This window comes from Bidens hawaiensis, unplaced genomic scaffold (assembly GCF_021521415.1).
Source record: "Bidens hawaiensis isolate Kalapana, Puna unplaced genomic scaffold, B.hawaiensis_p1.1 tig00011621_1, whole genome shotgun sequence".
NCBI lineage: Eukaryota > Viridiplantae > Streptophyta > Magnoliopsida > Asterales > Asteraceae > Bidens > Bidens hawaiensis.
Genome location: NW_027491909.1, coordinates 1 through 23,030, shown reverse-complemented (window position 1 = coordinate 23,030; position 23,030 = coordinate 1). Strand labels below are relative to the sequence as shown.

General features: G+C 34.0%; 1 protein-coding gene across 1 annotated transcript; it reads left to right on the top strand.

The window, feature by feature from the left end:
• The first annotated feature begins 1,340 nt into the window (after nucleotides 1-1,340).
• Nucleotides 1,341-4,419, top strand: LOC143538418 (uncharacterized). Its single transcript, XM_077031986.1, has 2 exons — nucleotides 1,341-1,960; nucleotides 3,501-4,419. Exons 1-2 carry the CDS (start codon nucleotides 1,350-1,352, stop codon nucleotides 4,162-4,164), a joined length of 1,275 nt encoding a protein of 424 aa, XP_076888101.1. The 5' UTR covers nucleotides 1,341-1,349; the 3' UTR covers nucleotides 4,165-4,419.
• Nucleotides 4,420-23,030: the final 18,611 nt, after the last annotated feature.

Sequence of the window (23,030 nt, the reverse complement as noted above, 5' to 3'; positions counted from 1 at the left end):
GTTTACAGACACAAAAAAGTGGTGGTGGCTCTTATTGAGCATGACCCTTTAATAAGGAGGTGGAGACCTCCTTATATAGAGAGTCTCATGGCCACCATCATGGTACCCTAATGGGCTAAGCCCAGTTAGGGTTACCTCCACAAAACCCCCTCAGCCCAATAACATTGTATTAGTCCATATAATAAAATAAGCCAAACATAATAAATTTAGGGTCGTAAAACCGGGTTTAGTACCATACCCCTACAGTTAACACCCCAGAATTAAGTCGTCCCGGCTATTCAATGGCAAAATTATGTGACTGAAACAGTTAAATAAATAGATATATGTAGATTTTATATATCGATCGGACTACCGATACAATTCAACCAATCTTGTTACGAGAATATCATTCATTTTTAAGTAACATGTATAGAAAAATATCGCTCATAATAAATAAAACAAATCATGATTCGAAGGGAACACAAATTTCAGTATATGCTACTATTGAAATAAACCAAAAATACATATAAAAATATGGTGGACATAGAATTGTGTTATACTATCTTGTTTAAACATATTGTACGACTCCTTTAATTTTAAGAGAATGCGTCTACTTGTTTCTCATGATACATGAAGCGGGCCGGCATATAAATCGTAGATGACCCACTGCTTGAAATTTTGCCTGAAAAATTTATGGTTTGAAAGAAATTTTTCTCCGTTGTAACTTTTTACTCGTAGTTTCTCTTTAGTAAATCTTGATTACTAAAATAGTTCGATTACTTGATAACATCAACATCATCGACATAACCAACCGAAAAGGTTTGAAAATGCACTAAAATAAGTTGAAAATCAGGTTTAACATCATACAATAACATTGCAGTATTGCACACTCGTAGAGTAAAAGTCCAACATACTATAGGGTATTATTCAACTATACATTTTTATTCTTTTTTCTTTTAACAATTGATATTTCCTCATGTTTCAGCTAATATTCCTCCATGTTTGAGAGTAGAACCCCTCATCCAATTATACTTATAATTTCTTTTGTAAAGGTAACTAAAAAAAATAAAAAATATACCACACTATAAAGGTAACTAAATAACTTGTTTTGTATTTTTCTTATGATTATGAGAAAAATTAGCTAAACATGTTACATAAATTAAAAAAACGGCTAGACTACATAATTGGATTGGACTATTGTAGAATCCAAGTTTATAAAATTCAAAACAAAACCAACTCATCCAATAAACAACCAAAAACGACCCCACAAAAATAGCTGTCAAATATATCCCTTCCACAATATAAAACTATGTAACTCCCTTCACCAAAACTGATCATCATCACAATTCACATAATCACATCACACACCAATGGATCCATGCCCATTCGTCCGGTTAATAATCGAATCACTCTCTCTCAAACTCCCACCCACCACCAAACCCATCTCCTCCACCTCCGGCATCCACTCCACCACCACCCCGTGCTACTGCAAGCTCCGCATCAAACACTTCCCCCCGCAAACCCAAATCATCCCACTCTCCTCCGCCACCTCACCACCCGACACCACCACCTCCTCCTCCGCCGTCAGCTTCCACCTGGACCCCACCACCCTCCGCCGGCTCCAAGGCAAACCGGTCCTATTAACCGTCTCGGTCTACACCGGCCGGATGGGTCAGAGCTGTGTGTCTAATGGCGGGAAAACCTTGGGTCGGGTCGGGGTGGTGGTTAACCTTGACGGGTCGGTGACAAAACCCATCGTGTTTCAGAACGGCTGGATGAAACTTGGGAGTGACGTCGATAATAATAATAATAAACCGGCGGCGGTTTTGCATTTGAAGGTCCGGTCTGAACCGGATCCGAGGTTTTTGTTTCAGTTTGGGGGTGAACCGGAGTGTAGTCCCGTGGTGTTTAATATTCAGGGGAATATTCGCCAGCCGGTTTTTAGTTGCAAGTTTAGCGCTGATCGGAACTCGAGATCGCGGTTAGTATTTTTTTAATGTGTATTGGTTAGTTGTACGTAATGCTGTTGTGACTTGTACGTAGTATTTGAGTTGCGTCTTAGCTGTACTGGGTTCAGTTTCGTTTCATCATGGGACATGGGGGTGATGAAGGTGGTCCATGTTTTTTTAATTAACTGTTTTTTTTTTTTTTTTTTTTAAATTATTGAACAAACGTGGTTGGAAATTTGTTGATAAAGTTATTAAATTATTATTTTTTAAATAAAATAAAAAACACGATCCACCGTTCTGAAGATTAAACACTGTTTGTTTCAGAATAAATATATTTTATAAGTAAATATGTTTAGGAAAAAAAAAATAGGTGTAGATTCAAAATTCATACGAAATAAAAGTTATCCAATTGTTTTGAATAATCGATACGTACACAAACTTTATTCCATGTCCTACATTGCTTGCTTTCCTTTTAAGGTAATGTAATCTATACTCTCTTCAACCTATATGCATCTTCTCATTTTGTTTATAACAATAATTATGTAATATATATTTTTTGCATGGTTAATCTTTTCCATTTAAATTGGATTTTGTATTTTACAACCCTATATGTTTGGGAAAATCATTTTATTCAAGGCGAATACATGGATTCGTTATTGAATACACTAAACTTCTAAAAGTAATGTATATTCACCAATGAGTACATATATTCCAAGCGAATACACTATGGTTCCTGATGATATCACAAGTAGCGTAGCCACCACTAAATCATATGGCTTTGTATTACCCGCTGACATTTTCATAATTAGCACCTAAACATGTTAGGTCAACTTTGATTTAACAGTACTATAGTTTCTGATACTTTATTAACTAATATCATAATGTGGCTCATTGATGTTTACTTATAATCATCGGTGAATATACCATATTTGGTGAATATAATATGTTTTTACGTTAAATTGCAAAAATACCACATTCACGTCACAAGTGTTTATTATCATTAGTTACGAAAATATCAATGCGTAATATAATCTCATCTAAAGCATATACTGCAGCTATAAATAATTATACTTTGTTGAAAATGATCATCAAATCCTTGGTTGTTGTTCTCTTTTGCCAATAATACTGATTTTTTTCTGATTCCTCGTATGTTTTATGAGTTTTGTGAAATTATAAGCCTCCCAGATTGTTTTCTTCACATAGTACTTGCCTGTTTCTAATGATTGCTACATGAGTCTTGTGATGTTGATTTCGATTCATATTACTTTCGTTAAAATACTCTTTATATATATTTTATATTTGTTTATTTATTTATAAAACTTAATTATTGATGTTTTTTAACAACAAAAAATAATTCCAACTGTGGAAGACAACAACCAACTTGATTCTTTTCCATGTGCTCCGGATTCTGGTGTCAGTTCAATGCTCTTTGGTCGATTAACCACCATCTCTTAATTGTTCTTGTTTGACTTTGACTTATCATATTAATCATTCAAGTGGTTTTAGTTTAAACTAGAACTATAATGACTTGTTTTTACAATACTAACATTTTTCCATCAATTTATTTTTCAGTTCTCTTCCATCAGATTTCACCACGAACAATATCAACAGAGGATGGATGACACCGTTTTCGAGTGGAAAAGAAAAACCCGGGAGGGAAAGAAAAGGGTGGATGCTCGTGGTCCATGATCTCTCGGGTTCCTCTATAGCTGCCGCCTCTATGATTACTCCCTTTGTACCTTGTCAAGGCTCTGACCGTGTTTCACGATCAAACCCTGGTGCTTGGCTTATCCTGCGACCCCATGGCGTCTCAATCAGTAACTGGAAGCCGTGGGGCCGTCTTGAAGCTTGGCGTGAAAGGGGACCAATAGACGGGTTAGGTTATAAATTTGAACTTGTCACTAATTCTGGTATGACCAGCGGGATTCCCATTTCTCAAGGCACAATGAATATAAAAAAGGGTGGCAAATTTTGCATTGATGAAACATTAAAAGATTCGAGAGCTAGTCCACTATCGAGCATCAAAGGATTTGTGATGAGTTCAAGTGTTGAAGGTGAGGGGAAAGCAAGTAAACCTATGGTGCAGGTGGGTGTGCAACATGTTACATGTATGGCTGATGCTGCACTTTTTATTGCGCTTGCAGCTGCAATTGATCTCAGTATGGACGCGTGCAAGCTCTTTTCTAGCAAACTAAGGAAAGAGTTTTTGCAAGACAAACAAGATTTTCTTTCATAATTTTTTTTTTAAATTATTATTCTTTTTCTTCAAATTATTCATATGCAATGATAACCAATGAAATTAGTGAACTAATTTTGGATTGAGCATGCCAATTCTTTTTCTCATGCTTAAAAAATATTTATGGGAGGGTTTGACTTCTTTCTTTTTATACTTTAATTCAGTTTGGTATGTATACGGGTGCTTTTGATGTTGAGATTTGAGGATGATATTGTGTAGATAAAGAACTTTTTTTTCAACGACATATGTACTTTTTGATCAAGGCAAATTGTTCTTGAATATGTAATACTATGTATGATCGGATTGAATGTATTTTTTATTTTTAAGAATTGGACCTAAAAACTTTTTGGGTGCAACATAATGTTTATTTACATTAGGTTATAAGATACATTCTTGAATCATTATGTGAATCTGTCTTGAAAATCAAGAATGTCCATTTGAACATAATTCGAATAACAAATTCGGATTCGGGTTTTGAATACCCAAATTGGGTCCTTATACAAATTGAATTTTGATTTGAATTTTTTAATGGAACTCGAATGTATAAATTTCGAACCAAGCTAGCATGACTATTCGAATTCTAAGTATACAGTTTTTATAAAGGGTACGCTTATATTACTTCTATTTATTTCTCTCATAATTTTTATTCTTTAGTCACCCGATTTCGAATTTTCAAATTCAATTCGGTTATTCAAGTTTCAATTTCGAATCCCTCGAAACCAACATGATGAACACCCCTACATTATGTTTAATCAGTTTATGTACTAAATAATAGAATACAAATGCAACTCTATCATATAGTTACATAAAGATATTGCATATTTTGATAGGCATAACCAATGAGATGTGTGGCATTTTTCACTGAATCATTTTAATCCAACTTGGTCAGGTATGAGTTTTGCACGTACATTCTAAATACCAGATGACAAACATCTTCACTAAGGCTTATCACGCGCTCCTTTTGAAGACTGCTGCTCTAGTCGCATTCGTTCTCCTTACACTTCGACAACGAGTGTATATCAGAATACAGATATAGTTCGAATATAATTCTATCATATTGTTAAATAAAGATATATCGTATCTTTATATATAAATACTATATCCTTATCCCTAAAGTGGTAGGTATTAATTATATATGGTCAATTAGTGATGATGATCAGTGAAACGGAGATATCTTTTCAGTAAATCTTTTACTAACCTATCTTAATCTATATAATTTTATACATTGTTGGTTAGATAATATTGTGGGTTAAAATTTTGAAATGAATGGAGAGTTAGCCTCTTCAATTCTTGATTACCTAAAAACAAGTCAAATACAATACGTTTTGAAATTTACAACTTAAGTAACTGGCATATAAACTGCAACTAAATTTGCCAAATTGTAGAATCCAAAGCCAAATGATGGGAGATTTAAATTTGATATATTGTGCAATCCAATACAGAATAAATTTTTAGCTAGTATAGGTAAGCATTTAATTTCACGAACGACTCAATCGTTCTGAAATACAAAGCCAACTGAAAATTTTGGGAGTCCTTTTCAAAAGGTGAGGAGTTTAATCGCCATTTTGAGAGTTGAGTATAGTGAACCTCCAGATTTGTTTAATGTTTGCATGTTCAATTAGGCTTTTTTACTGTTTTCAGTGTGATTGTCAATCACCTAATATTTCTGAAATATGACAAGTGGCATACCAGGATCACTTGATGGACATGCAATCTAGATTTGATATATGTAACAAAACCTAAAATTAGTTTATATAATTTGTTTCTATCGGGAAATTTGGGCGTTAATGTCACACCCCGACCAAAGGCGGAACATATGGGGGCGTAACGTATTGATTGGACAGTAGCTCAAAAGACACTAATTAAAGTGACAATAATTATTTAACTTCATTAACATTAAACAAGTACACAAGTACAATAAGTAAATACATCATAACTTGTAAATTGAATAAATATCCTAAGGTCAACTAACTATCTTCAATCTTGAATATATCAAAGACTTGAACCTGTAACATGTATAAAAACAGAGTTTGTCAACACGAATGTTGGTGAGAATACATAAGTTTTAGTTGTATATATATATATATAGGTAAATCACAATTCATATGTAAATGGTAAGCATTACAACACTTATGAAAATGTAAACAACTAAATAGATGTGAACCCGTTCATATTGATTCAAAATCAATGTATTTGGGTAAGTGTATGATCATACTAGATGAGAATAGATGAGGATGAGAGACCAACTACCAAACATAAAATAAACACTTAAGCACATAGAGCATAATCATAAATCATGCAATAATCACACATAGACATAAATTGAATTGTGTTTTGAATAGGTGAGGAAATAAAACATGAGTAAAGTTAATAAGGTATGCATGCTACCCACAAAACATAAAAGATGGAAAAAGGGGTATGTAAACTCACATTGAATTTGATGGGTTGAAAGATTAAGGTCTTGGTTAAGCGTATGAATGTCCTAACGTGAAAGCCCTAAATAAAAGTAATACGACTAGTTTTAGTTTGTCTTTAACAAATAATTAACTAAGGATTATAATGAGAAGATGATAAGATAACTTGTACTTGAAAAGAAAAGAAGGATGAAAACAGAATTTGGACAGCTTGCTGTCATAGCATAGATAAATTATAAAAAAATATAAAAAATTCTCAAAAATTATAAAAAAACTCTAGTCAACTAAATCAATGTGTTAGGAACAACTTCCATTTAGAAAGTTTGGGCAGATTCGAACCCGAGATTGGCTAAAACAACCATTCTTGTAAAAGGGTACAGATCTGCGCACTAATTTTAGTTTGACCACTACTGAGTCATAAAAATGAATTAAAGTTCAAATAAAATATCATTAGAACCAAAACTCAATGACTTTAGTCATAGGCTTTGGTCTTACACCATTTCAATTTGTTACGAGAAAGTTATGGCTCAACCTTTTTCGTCCAAGAATTCTGTCAATTCTGAATCATTACAATTAGCAATGTTCTTTACATTTTGAAATGGTCTTTGATGAAAATAAATTATAAGCCATTGATGGGGTGATGAATACATCATATAAAGAATATGCATCATTAAACCCTTATGGTTATGTTATAAAAGAAAATCAAATTAAAACATAAAGTTACAAGGAATATAAGAACTTTGTTAAGGTGTGACCATTAAAGATCATCTTCCAACCTTTAGTTCTTTTTCTCTTCCACAACACACACCATAGTGTATATGTAACATTCGTTACTTTTCAAACCCGAAAACCTGACCCATTTTGAATTTTTGATTTTGTTTATAAATATATATATTATAATATTTTTAAGCTTCTTTTCATGTGTTTGTATTTGAATTCGTAACCCAACACGTGGGGTCGTTTCGATGTATTGTTATTTATTAATTATCATTAATAAAGTATTTCTCGACGTTGAAGTTCATTGTACATTGTTTTATATTACTTTCGATCATTCATTGAAACTCCATGCTTTAACATTAATCGATTCATAAACGATCGGGTATAATGTGAAATTAATACGAATACACACACACACATGCTTTTAACAAATTATATACCATTCAAAAAGTCCAAAGGTCAAAATGTCATTTTATTGTAATTTACTTTTAAAGATTGCTGAAAGTTGAAGGTTCAAAATGTAACTTATTCAAATTATTATATTATAATATAATAATATTAATTAATCCCAAACCCTTCCCTTCCCCGTTCCCCGTTTTTCCGGCCAAAGCCGCCGACGACGGCTGCAACTTTTCCGGCACCCATATTTAACCCATAATTCACGCGTCTTGACCCGTTAGACTAGTACAACGACTTTAGCCTTCGTCAACTAACATTAGTCAACATATTAATTGTAATATTAACGTCCAAAAACCGTTAATTTAATCCGTGACCATCGCCGGAAACACCGAACCCAATTAAATGACAATTAACTTGTACACGCTCCAATAACTAGTATAAATTAGATCTCCTCATCAAAATAAACTCGTTCACATATTCAAATATCGCTAACACACGCTAAATAAACCGTAATATATCTTCCAAGTTAATTCAGGCCATTCCGTCGTTCAACACCAATCCATAACCAATCCAGGTAATCTTCATATGATTTTTGCTAGTTTTTGGCCGACAATCAAAACCCCCATCTTAATATAAACAAACATGGGATGGATTAAGAGAATTGAACCTAGGGTTTCATGTGGAAGAAGATGAACTTTGATTGTTAATTTATATATTTATGTTTCGGTTTTTAAACAACTTACATGCTAGATCAGTTGGTTAAGACTTAGCAGTGTGGATCTGGAGATCCTGGTTCGAACCCGGGTCATGACTCAGTTTATTTATTTATTTTTAAAAGCCTTTTTTTATTAATTTTAATCAAATTAAATTATTAAAAATCAAATAAAACTTTTATAAAATATAACTTATCATTTTCAACTAAAACCCAACCTTTGTGTTCGTTAAACCATTACAACTAAATTATTTTTTTTTCGTTACATTATTAACTTTGAAATTCGTTATATCGTTAAAAGTGAATTTATAATTTCCGTTACATTAGATTTAATTCAATGACTTTAAAATTCATTAAAATTTTGATTCATTAGATTTTCTTTCGTTAAACCAAAATTCGTTAACTTTTAATTTTTAAAGTTATAATATTAAAATACTATAGTTCGTTATAAACTCCGTTAAAGTTAAGTATAATAATGCCATAAAATGCTAAAATAGTGCAATATCCAGTTAACCCAATATATATAACTTTTTCAATCCCGATAGTTAGATGTTATTGTGTTTTATTTATAGTTCGAGATGTTCGGTTGCTTCGATATTTTCAATCAATTTTATTTTGGTTTTGGCCTATAACAAATATTTTCAAAATATTTTTCAATCAATTTTATTTTGGTTTTCCGATATTTTCTTCATAAAGACAGTTTTACGTGGCGGGTATGTAGTAACTGTAGGGGGGACGTGTTTGTTTTCCGAACTCTTGACACCAAGGTTCATGAAACCTAAGGATAAGAAATGCGCATAAATCCCAATCAGTCGCGGGACCTGGTTGCTTACCTGGAGAGTTCGGAAAGGGCATGAAACCCTAAGCCAAAGCGTACCACACAAACGCCATATGAATCGCAACTTTATGTTTTCAAACGTGATAATGTCCTTTTTGTGATAAGGATATGGTTACACTCCTTAGGATGTCATACAAGTCATGGTGGTTCATGCGACGTGTGACTCCGACCCTCAATATTTTACATTGTGTTTTAACTAAAAGTTTGACAAGTCGTGGTGATACACAAATACCTAGCTTTTAGTTCAATTTGGTTTCGCATTTTATGTGTTTTAACTAAAAGTCTGACAAGTCGTGGTGATACACAAATAACCAGCTTTTGGTTCGATTTAATTACACATATTTTTTAATTTTTATATACAAGATATGATAATTCATACTCAATTGTTTATATCGCTGTTTCGAAAAGTCATTGGGATTGTGTGAATAGTCGAGTTTTAATTCGTTTTTCTGTGTTTATATATTCATAGAAATTTCTAAAATTTTTGCTATTACACGAATTGTTAAGTTTCAACTCATTTTCTTTATTTATAAATTCTATTAATATAATTTAAAAATTCGAAAGGTCATGGTGATACATGAATTGTCGAGTTTCAAATCGTTTTCTTTATTTATATATTCAAATTACTGTTTTGGGTTTTGAATTGAAAATATGAAAAGCCATGGTGATACATGAATTGTCAATTTTCAATTTGTTTTCTTTATATAATTCGTTTATTATCACGGTTTTAATTGAAATTTCGAAAACTTATGAACACTCGATTTTCAATTAGATTTCACTACATATATTAAGTTTACATTAAATTCATATTTTATTTCAAAAATTGACATATTTTTCATATGTTATAAAAAAAATTCTACGAAATTATTATTGAAGCGTGAAAACTCATGCTGGCTGATGAGCATTTCAATTTCAATTTCAATTTCAAATTTTGTTTCATGCGATTGTACTTCTTTATTTGTTTTCATATTTATAAATTCCGATTTTAGGAATCTCTCATGTGAAATTTCTTTTGGTTTTGATATGAATTTCATATTTACGTTCAGTGTCACGTAAATTCTTCACGCTTAGTTGCATGTCTTCACGTTCTCCTCGACGTCGCCCTCGAAACTCAACACCCAAAACGACAAACCTGATCATCAGGCAATTGACCGTCGCAATTCCAACCATGATAACCCAAAAAAAATTCATCACTAACCACAACAACATGTTTAAACCTGAAAGCTATGCCTAAGTCAATCCAAAACCCAATATCACCCTTGGATACTCAATCTTACCCAACAAAGATTTTCACACGATAATCCACCCTTTTGTGTAACACGTACCATTTTGCCACTCCGCTACCGCAATGTCGAAATGCTCCACAATATGATAATATCGGCCACCTTATCAACTCTTGCCACGAAATTACACATATTCCACACCACCCATCTATTCCCGCGACCAGTTACCTAACCACTTATCTTACCGTATTGCTCGTATTTTCAAGCCTGCTATAATTATAATGATCTGAACACATCTAACTCGATTCCGCCATGCAATAACTTACCCTGCATTCCTTGTCATTTTAAACGTTTATTGCTTTTCGACGTCAATAGCTAGTCTTTTCAAACTCATCTACTATGACTAAATTATACACACACACACACACATACTACTGCTCCTGCTGCTGCTCACCGATAAATAGTATTGCCATTACTATTATTATTATTATTACTAATAATATCCTTATAAATATTATTAGCATTTTTTCAAAAACATCTTTAAAATAAAATAAAGCAAGATCCTTCTCAATAAACAAATTTTAAGCCGTAAGGCTATTATATTACTCAGTATGAAGGTTTTTATCTTCAGCACGTTGTTTTAAGTGACGATTTCCCATAATGTTTTTATAGGGCGCCGCGCAACCAGAATTCGTTTACATTAAAAATTTTTATAAAGTTTCTAAGCCTCAGCGCTAGCTAAGGATATATACATATATATTATTATGCAAATTATTATATAATTTTTTTTGTCCTTCGGTTATAAAACCATCACGTTTATACAACCAATTTTCACAAACTTGAACACATATCAACAATCATTTCTTTTCCCTTCTTTGTTAACCTCAATGAGTTTCGATTAAGAAATCATGACACCGCCTCTATAACAACTTTCATACCACAACCCACCTTTGAGAAGACAAGCATCGCTAGCAATCTTTCATTTTCCTATCTTTATTTTTCTGATATATTGTTATATATATATATATATATATATATATATATTATTTGTATATTATCGAAATAATTTTACGTGTCGATTTCTTTTGAAGTTTGTTTACGAAGTTATATCGAATTTGGTTATTCGTTGATTGTGAACTATTTTTTTCATTCAAAATTGCATTTTGAATCGTTTTACCGTGTTATTTAAAACTCACGGTCTATGACCGATTTTCCATGAATGTAATCGTTTAGTGGAAGTTGGGACTATGAACATGGTTGTGTACATAGTTATCTTATAAAAACCGTATTTCTATCATTGGCTATCTAGTACCGGTTACCTCTAAATGAATTAGTTTATTTCTGACCAGGACTATGATTATAGCTATCTAGTCGAAGTCAGGTGTTCATTATATTTACTTTACATGAATTGTTTTGGTTATTTTGTTTAGTTCTATTTCCGCTCAATGTTTTATTCGAATTATTTTGTTACTCTTGATTTCAATGTTTCATCAATTTGATCAATGTTTCACTTGATCTCGAAGTTGCAATTATTTACTTTGTGATTCTTAATCTCAATGTGACCTTTATTCACATTGATATTTTAATTGGAATTTTGATTTGTTTAAACGAATCATCAGGGCCGGCTCCGAGGATTTAAATACCTCAGCCGAGCCGAAATGAATAGGCTCGTAGGCCCTAATGAGTAAAAAATATAATGCTAATTTTGTAAACGATGATTAATGTTATTGATAAATTATAGTTTTGTGATCGTATATATTTATTATGATGATTAAGATCCATATTAATTATATATATATATATATATATATATATATATATATATATATATAAGAAATATGGCATCGGGATATTACGGGCTTCAGCCGGTTGCCCGGCTCGCACTACCATTGGGCATCGGGAAATATTAGAGGTTAGGTGTCCACTGCCCACTTCTTCTTCCCTCTCTTCCTCTTTTATGTAACTTATATTCCATCTTAAAAAAACTCCGATGTGCATTTTTTCCCCTTGTCTTCACCTTTTTTGCAAGTTCGTGTCCATATAAAGGAGAAATAGAGAAGGAGAGAGTGGTTTCAGGTTAAATAGAGGGACAAAAGATCGTCGAAGAACTTCAACATAAAATCCGACGACCGGAATTTAGTGCCCCTGGAAATAACGTGCCCCGGACGGGAGTCCAGCTCGCCCATGCCTAGGGCCGGCCCTGCGAATCATTTCTAACTCCGAGAACTTACTTGTTTCTTGAGCCCAATGCTTTAACAACTTACACGTTTACATTTTGTTGGCTCAACGTGACATTTATTTATTTTGTTATTCTCGACTTCAATGTTTCGTTTAAGTATGTTGATGTTCACGACTTTAACGTTTTCATTCGTTATTATTATTCTATGTTACTCTAGAATCTCGCTTATTTAATTATAATTTCAATAACATTGTTATTTCGTTTAAACGTCAACGATTTCATCTATTTGGACCCAATGTTTTCGCTTATCCTTGACCTCAAGGACAAGTTTATAGATTTTGTTAATTATCAATCCTTATAGTTTATTATTCTTAATTTAAAATATTTCATATAAGAACTTATTTTATCCTAACCCACACAATGGGACTGATTATGTGGTCCATCCGACGATAAAGGAAATTATTGGTCGACATGTAATTATCCAAGTCCTCGCATGGAAGACATAATAAGTACGTTGTGTGCAATAAATCGAAACCTGGAATGAATTTGAAAAACGGGACAAATGCAACATGATAAGGGCATGGTGGATGCGCCGCTGGTACATCCTATATATAAGTGTCCTTATCATATTTCCCATTTGTGGCATCTTTCGAGCCATTCAAAGATCGACGTTATTGTTTTTATTATGTGTTGTAAAATTTTAACAACTCCTTGTAGTAGTTGTTTTCTTTTAAAATTTATTTTAATTTTAATTTCGGGACGAAATTTCTAAAAGTTGTGAATCCTGTAACATTCGATACTTTTCAAACCCGAAAACCCGACCCATTTCGAATTGTTGATTTTGTTTATAAATATAAATATATATTATAATATTTTTAAGCTTCGTTTCATGTGTTTGTATTTGAATTCGTAACCCAACACGTGGGGTCGTTTCGATGTATTGTTATTTATTAATTATCATTAATAAAGTATTTCTCGACGTTGAAGTTTATTGTACGTTGTTTTATATTACTTTCGATCATTCATTGAAACTCCATGCTTTAACGTTAATCGATTCATAAACGATCGGGTATAATGTGAAATTAATACGAATATATATATATATATATATATATATATATATATATATACATGCTTTTAACAAATTATATACCATTCAAAAAGTCCGAAGGTCAAAATGTCATTTTGTTGTAATTCACTTTTAAAGATTGTTGAAAGTTGAAGGTTCAAAATGTAACTTATTCAAATTATTATATTATAATATAATAATATTAATTAATCCCAAACCCTTCCCTTCCCCGTTACCCGTTTTTCCGGCCAAAGCCGCCGGCGACGGCTGAAACTTTTCCGGCCACCATATTTAACCCATAATTCACGTGTCTTGACCCATTAAACTAGTACAACGACTTTAGCCTTCGTCAACAAACATTAGTCAACATATTAATTGTAATATTAACGTCCAAAAACCGTCAATTTAATCCGTGATCATTGCCGTAAACGGCCGAACCCAATTAAATGACAATTAACTTGTACACTCTCCAATAACTAGTATAAATTAGATCTACTCATCAAAATAAACTCGTTCACAGATTCAAATATCGCTAACACACGCCAAATAAACTGTAATATATCTTCCAAGTTAATTCCGGCCATTCCTTCGTTCAACACCAATCCATAACCAATCCAGGTAATCCTCATATGATTTTTGTTAGTTTTTGGCCGACAATCAAAACCCCTATCTTAATATAAACAAACATGGGATGGATTAAGAGAATTGAACCTAGGGTTTCATGGGGAAGAAGATGAACTTTGATTGTTAATTTATATATTTATGTTTCGGTCTTTAAACAACTTACATGCTAGATCAGTTGCTTAAGACTTAGCAGTGTGGATCTGGAGACCCGGGTCATGACTCAATTTATTTATTTATTTTTAAAAGCCTTTTTCTTTATTAATTTTAATCAAATTAAATTATTAAAAATCAAATAAAAATTTTATAAAATATAACTTATCATTTTCAACTAAAACCCAACCTTCACGTTCGTTAAACCATTACAACTAAATTATTTTTTTTCGTTACATTATTAACTTTGAAATTCGTTATATTGTTAAAAGTGAATTTATAATCTCCGTTACATTAGATTTAATTCAATGACTTTAAAATTCATTAACTTTTAATTCATAAACTCTAATTTGTTAAACTTTAATTCGGTAAAATTACTTCGTTAACCTTATAACACCTTAAACTGTTGGTTTTCAAAGATAAATCCCGATAAGAATCCGTGCCTCACTTTTCCCAAAATAATATTAGATTTTTAAAGTTATAATATTAAAATACTATAGTTCGTTATAAACTCCGTTAAAGTTAAGTATAATAATGCCATAAAATGCTAAAATAGTGCAATATCCCGTTAATCCAATATATATAACTTTTTCACTCCCGATAGTTAGATGTTGTTATGTTTTATTTATAGTTCGAGATGTTCGGTTGCTTCAATTTCGTTAACGCACTTTTGCTTTTTATTTCAAGTTAATTTTCAACTCCGAGGTGAGTTCTTCATAACCCCATTTTTAACGCTTTATAATGTTTTGGGGTGTAGCACGTCACAAGTTTTTCTTTCGTTAGTTATGCGCTTGTTTACAAACCGATTCACTTATATCATACATGTTAATATTATTCGTGCGTATTTTTTATGATTATACGTGAACTTTCTTGCAACGTGTTTATTGTTTTATTGTTGGAAGTTACGTAACGCATACACATAGTGGGAGGATCCGACGGGACGTACCTGCGCCATCTAACATTACGACTTCGGTTGTTTACGTAAGGTGGTTCTCATTTCCCCGACTTCAACGGCTTCGGCTAAATGAACGGGAGGACGATACTATTTGATTTCATTTACTTTACGCTTGAATATTTATTGCATGATGACTGTTGAATCGCGAGTTTTATCTATATATGTATACGCAAAAACTTATGAAAACTCACCAACATGTGTTGTTGACAAAATATATTATTTTCAACGTGCTACAGGTTGAATCGACGGTGTCCTAAGGACGAAGATCATTAGTATACCTTAGGTTATTTGAAATCAAGAACTTATTTACTTTTTCGATGAAGTGTTACTGTTTCTTTTATTTATGAACAATGTGTGTACTTGTGATGATCTGAAATGAATTAAATATAATTATTGTCACTTTAATAGTGTTACGAGCTTATGAGTGATCTGTACGTTACACCCGGGCGTATTCCACTTAAAGCCGGGGTGTTACAGTATAGATTATGTGGGATCCTTGACATGAATATATGATGGCTTTTCCATCATTTAAATGAAGACGATAAACAAGAATAAAAGAAACCTTAAAGATAGTACAACTAGTGTTACACAACAATTTGATTACCTTAATTTTTAACAAAATATTTAGTAACAATAGTAAAAATGAAGAAGATGGAGATGAGAGAGAGAGAGGGAGGGAGGGAGAAGATAAATTCTTCTTTGAATTTCAAAGAAGAATAATAATGGTGCAAGAGAATTAGAGGGGATGATAGTCTCCTATAAATAACAAGATTTGGAGGGGCTAATTAGAGAAAGTTTGTTTTTGTAAAAAGTTGTAAAACTTGGAGAAGGGGAAAGGGGGTGGGTGAAACGCTTTTGGGGGTGTTTTAGGTTGGATTATATTGTATTTTTAACATATGGGAAGGAAAATTTTCTACAATAATTAATTAGATATAGTACTGAGGCTAGTTACATGTTTAAAGGTCCATGTAACAATTTATCGTGTTATAAAATGAAGGAAACACACCTATGAGTTATAACTTATTATGTATAGCGAAAATACATATATATAACTTATTAGGGACTCCAAATATCGAGTTAGGCTATACGAGTTTCCAAACGCTTTAAATACGTAACACAGTATAAATAACGATGTGAGGTAAAAATTTTCGATTCACCTAAACTTGCGAATATGTTAGCATAGTAAATATGATATAAATATAATATCAATGACTAATAACATGATTAAAACATAGACATCCAACATTTCATTGATTAAAAAGGTTTCTAATCACATCAAAAACTACAACGGGTCGGGTTTCGGGTTTGAAAATTAACGAATGTTACATTTAAGCTAGATTTGATATATTTCACGCCATGGAGATCTTAGAGGTCGAGTCTTAGATGAAACTCGTAAGTCTAGATACTCAATTCATCTGGGATCCACCAAGATGTATTAAGACTTGAAGAGGGACTACTGGTGGCCGGGTATGAAGAATGAGGTAGTAGAATATGTCAGTAAGTGTTTGACTTGTTTGCAAGTCAAAGCAGAACATCAAAACCGTACGGAAAGATAAAACCATTAGATATACTAGAATGGAAATGGGAAAACATCACCATGGATTTCATAACTGTAAGTCCCGAATCTGAATCACTACAAATATGATATCAACAATCTAGGTATTGGTGCGGAAATCCAACGCTAGATGATTCAAGAACACTAACAAACACAAAACACGTAAAACACACAAATGGCTTCAAAACACACGTTAATATTAACGTCGGGTGCTTAAGCACTAACAGTACAATACTCGTCTATGATAACCCTTAGACGGCCAAAATCACACGTGAATGAACAACCAACAACCCTATACAATGCATTCTATATATATAGGGTACCAGCATACTGGCCCAACATAAGCCCAAAGCCCACCGAGAACCATAAACTTCTCCGTTTACATAATATACCCTACCTAAGCCCAACCTACAAGCATAAACCACAAATATAGCCCAACATTCTCCCCCTTGGTTTATTGCTTGATCAAAACTGCTTTGGCGGTAGATAATCATCGTCCATCAATACTTTTATTTAGGCCATTTGGTGTATATACTGTGGCTTCGAAATAGACACTTAGAGGTTTAGTGTCATATTTAGCGCCTTAATTTAAAAACCTGGCTGGGAGTCCGGCACAGGTCATGCTACTATCCATATGAAATAGATAAACATGATGTTCGTCATCATGGATAGCAACGAATATTAAGCTTGATTGACTCAGAAAAGTCAAGCACGATGTATCTTTGGTAGGACCAACGAATCCTTTGTCAAGGTTTGACCGAGAATGCTTTAACAACTCTTCAAAACGAAGATCTCTCTGATTGACCAGAAGAATCTGGTCGGTCCATGCCAAAAACCTCAGAGCATTGTTCATCATCTTCAACATGCCACCAATCATCATTAATGACCAAACCTATAACTACAATCAATGACTAAAACCAACCATCAGTAACTTCAACATAGATCAAACAAACCGTTTGAATGATGAATCAAAATCAAATAATCTCTAACAATCTATCAACCATAATAGAGTTCCTTACCTATTTAAAGAAATTTTTCTTGAGAATCTCAAGGAGACAAGAAAAGAAGTAAGGCAGTGAGATAGGTGAACGATTTGATGGTTAGAGTGAGAGAAGATTGTAGAAGAGAAGAGAAGTTGTATTTTTCAAGATTAATGAGTGCCTTTATAGACTACCTGGTCACATCAGACCAGACCGAAAACAATGATTTGCCGAAAACATGTGGCTGAGAACTGTTCACTGAAGGCAGAGAACTCTCAAATCTTTCCGAGAACAAGAAGCAGCCAAGAACATCATCATCACAAGCCACTAGGACCAAAAATGATAGAGCCGAGAACTCATAAATCATGTTTAACCGAGAACTCTAACCGAGAACAGTTACTCTTTAAAAATATCTCAGCGCACTTTGAAAAGTATCCCGACTTATGTGAACAACGATCTCTTAAAAGCTTTGTTTAGACATGAGTAAACACGAGGCAAAAATAAAATAAATGAAAGTAGATGAGAATAGAAAAATAAAAATAAAATAAAACTAAACTGAAACAAAATTTTCCTATCCAGTCTTTAGAAAATCAAAGTATATTGGGATCAAATTTCAGCTATTTAAAAATCACCTTGAAAAGATCCAAACATGAGATCATATTGATTAAGGTACTTTCACAATGATTCATTTTCAGCATTATTGTGACATAATGAAAAGGTTGATAGTTGGTAATTTTCATGAATTTCATTGCGATAGTGATATGATTAGATTCGATTAGGCATAAAACTTACATGGACATCACTTATGGACCTCTGATGCCCCTTATCTATTCTCAAGGCATATTTGGCTTTCCCCAGATCACCCCAATTTGACTCCAACCCCTTAGTACTTGATCAAAGTATTTTTCTCTATACAAAATGATTTTAAGCTTTAAGGTTGAACATTGGACTTACATTCCATCCGGACTTACAAGTCTTACATTCAGGATGTTTAGGACTTATTTGAATGCCCCACCCCTGTAGTTCCCTGAGACCCCTTTAAGCTTTTAGAAAACAATTTTAATGAAAAATTATTATTATTATTATTTTATTTTATTTTTTTAATATGAAATATAATCTTTTTGGTGATCAAGATACTAACGGGCTCGTGTATGACTTGGTAATTGCTTTTCTGCCTATCATTCGGAGAGATGTATCTAGGAACATGCAAATATCTTCAAAATGACTCTCCACAATAAGTTTAGCAAATTTAGTTTATATCACTTCAAGCTTTTAATTATCATGAAAAGCTTCCACATACATCAATAACTAATCAAAAGCCTTTTTAGCCTAATAACTTCACACGTTAGGCACTCAAAATCAATTTATCTATCATTTCTCAAAGGTTGGATCAATTTTCATTTGAAAAACTTTAAGCAATCTGAAAAGCTTTTAGCTGAATAATAATATCACTTCCCAGATGATATTCCAAAGACGATTTAAATCCAATCACCCCAACTGCCTTCAGTTTTCAGGTGAATAACTATCCTATGTGTCTACAGGTAGACAATAGGACCAAACACATAATAAAATGTGTCCATCAAACTTTACGTGGCCGACATGATTTTCAATGAAAGAACTTAAACCGATAGTTAAACCAAAAATTAATTTTTTATGTATGTTCAGTTGCCCCGGTCACTTTCAGTCCTAAGGTTAATGGCTATCCCGTGATTCAAGAATTGATGACAGGACCAAACATATGAAATATGTCCGTTGAACTTGAGTAACCGGCATGATTTTAAGCAAGAGAACAAAAATTTTTAGTTTTTTATTTTTTTATTTTGTTTTTTTAAATAAGCGCACAACAAGCGCGCACACACACACTCTTTTTGTATTTTTCTTTTTCTCCCACTAAATTTGTACATAAATTATGACACAAAAAAAAAAAATTTATGTACACTATTTAAACCTCAAAAATACTCAGTCTTCAAAACGCAGCATCTTGAGAAACCATACAAGCACAGTGAATCTGGCTGTTCCGACCGGCTTTGTAAATAGGTCCGCCACATTATTATCAGTGTGGACCTATTCAAGATGAATTAGCTTCCAGTCGTAACAGTCACGGATAAAATGAATTTTAATGTCAATGTGCTTGGTTTTAGAATGCTGAACGGGATTCTTAACAATTACAATGGCAGCATCATTGTCACAAAAAATGGGAGTATCAAGAAATTCCAAACCATAATCCAGCAGTTGATTTTGCATCCAGATAACCTGAGAGCAGCAAGCTGATGCAGCAACATACTCCGCTTCGGCAGTCGAGGTGGACACCGTCTGTTGTTTCTTACACTGCCATGAAATGAGACGATCTCCTAAGAACTGGCATTCGGCAGATGTAGATTTCCTGTCAATATCATGTCCACCATAATTGCTATCAGCAAAAGCATCAAGTTCTGATTGTTTGGGATACCAAAGACCTAACTTCGGCTGTCTCTTCAGATATTTAAAAATACGTTTGATAGCAATTAAGTGAGAGAGCTTAGGATTAGCCTGAAAACGAGCACACTGACAGACTGCAAACATGATATCGGGTCGGCTGGCGGTGAGGTACATTAGAGACCCGATCATTGATCGATAGTATGTTTGATCTACGGGACTTCCTTCCGGATCAGATGACAGCAAAAGCCTTTCCGCCATGGGAGTGTTTGCACTATTGGAGTCTTGAAACTCAAATTTTGCGAGCATATCTTCAACATACTTCCCTTGATGCAGTAAAATTCCTGCCGAGCTTTGGCGAACCTGTAATCCCAGAAATGTTGTCATTTCACCCAGCGAACTCATCTCAAAACGTTTTTTCATTACTTCTTCAAACTCCGCGCACAACTCAGCACTGGTGGATCCGAAGATAATGTCGTCTACATAGATCTGAACTAGGATCAAATCTTTTCCGACATATTTGCGGAACGGAGTTTGATCAATGGTTCCTTGCTTGTAGCCATGATATAGAAGATGTGCTGTCAATGTAGCATACAATGCTCGAGGAGCCTGATGAAGCCCATACAATGCCTTGTCTAATTTGTAAACATGATTTAGCTTCTTTGAATCAATAAAACCCGGTGGCTGTTCCACATATATCTCTTCCTTGACCTCGCCATACAGAAAAGCAGTCTTAACGTCCATTTGATACACTGTGAACCCCATAAATGAAGCGAAGGCCAGAAAAATTATGATGGCTTCAAGTCTAGCCACCGGAGCATAAACCTCAGTGTAATCCAACTGTTCAACTTGACGAAAACCACGAACTACCAATCGAGCCTTGTTTCGAACAATAACCCCGGTGTCATCTTGCTTGTTCCGAAACACCCATCTCGTATCAAGTGCTTTCTTTCCCTCCGGTAACTCAACCAATTTCCAAACTTTCAACTTGTCAAACTGATTTAACTCTTCAAGCATAGCGTCTACCCAACTGGGTTCCTAGAGGGCCATGTCTACTGTCTTTGGCTCTATCTGAGATATGAAACAGGAAATCAAACAACTGTTTATATTTCCATTCTGACTTCTGGTGGACACGCCCATTTCAAGAGGACCTATGACGTTCTCAATTGGATGATCTTTCTGAATTCTTGAAGGAAGTAATTGTTCAGAAACATCACTGGTAGAATTCAAGTTTGACAAAGTCACGTCAATGTCAGTAAGGGGGTTCTTCCATCCGGAGGTCACTGTACTATGTGAGTACGAAGTGCTGGCGACATATTCATTTGGAATGACATCGGGAAATAGTGTGCTCCCGAAAATCTGACGAATAGGACTCTCCCCCTCAACTGTCGCGGTATCTTTAGGCGGACTTGGCGAACATTCATTTTCCGGAACTGCTATCGGCTGAGAGACGGATGAGGGTTTGTCGTCAATAAATGGTTTTGGGATGTTGTCATCCAGAAGTGGAGAGATGTGGGATATTGCATGTGAGTCATCTTTCTCAGCATCCACTATAGTGCTACCTGAAGGTTCTGTGTTGATGACCGGAAAAACATTGAACGGTTTGAAGAGTTCATTATAATTGAATAACCAGTCCGGACCAACACGAGCATCAGTCTCGTTTTCTTCCAACCAACGAACATCATAAGATTCTAGAATCTGTTTGGTAGACTTGTTGTAGACCCTATAGGCAGTATGGCCCGCATAACCAACAAAGTAGCAATCATCAGCTTTGGCCCCAAATTTCGGAGTAGACTCGAGGTTCAGTAGAGTGCATGGGCAACCAAAAGCCTTGAAGTGCGCGACAGTAGGCTTATATCCATAGACAATCTCATAAGGAGTCTTCATTTGTGATTTGTTGATTATCACCCGATTCTGAACATAACAGGCCGTATTAATAGCTTCTGCCCAGAAAAATAATGGCAGCTTAGAATCACACAGCATGGTCCTTGCCGCCTCGATAAGAGTCCTGTTTCTCCTTTCAGCCACACCATTCTGTTGTGGAGTCCGAGCTGAACTGTACTGACGAAGCACTCCCCTCTCAGAACAAAAATGATTCAAGGATGCATTCTTGAATTCTGTACCATTGTCACAACGAATTCCTTTCAGCTTCAAATTCAACTGATTTTCCATAAGCACCACGAATCTCTTGATCAGCTCTGCAGTTTCACTCTTATTGGACAAGAAAAACACCCAAGTAAAACGTGAGTAATCCTAAGTGATAACCAAACAATAAGAACTGCGAAAGAGACTTAAAACATGAACCGAACCAAAAAGATCCATATGCAATAGCTGAAGAACTGAAGAGATGGTGTTGATCAGTTTTGGCTTGTGAGATTTACGATGATGCTTGCCCAGAGCACAAGCCACACACTTTTCATTGGTAACAAAATCCTTAACGGGTAATCTACGAACCAAATCATTTTTAGCAAGTCGGTTTAGATTTTTCATATTTGCATGACCAAGACAGCGATGCCAAAGCATTGCATTATGCTCAGACACTTTTGAGAACAAACAGGTTATTTCATCAGGAACGTTTTTGTTCATGTCGATCACGTAAGCATTATCCTTTCTCTGTGATCGAACAAGAATCCAGT

Excerpts from the sequence above, each read along its gene's own strand:
- LOC143538418 (XM_077031986.1), top strand. The coding sequence starts at position 1,350 with ATGGATCCATGCCCATTCGTCCGGTTAATAATCGAATCACTCTCTCTC. Across the intron at positions 1,961-3,500 it reads GATCGGAACTCGAGATCGCG|TTCTCTTCCATCAGATTTCA; the intron begins GTTAGTATTTTT and ends TTTATTTTTCAG.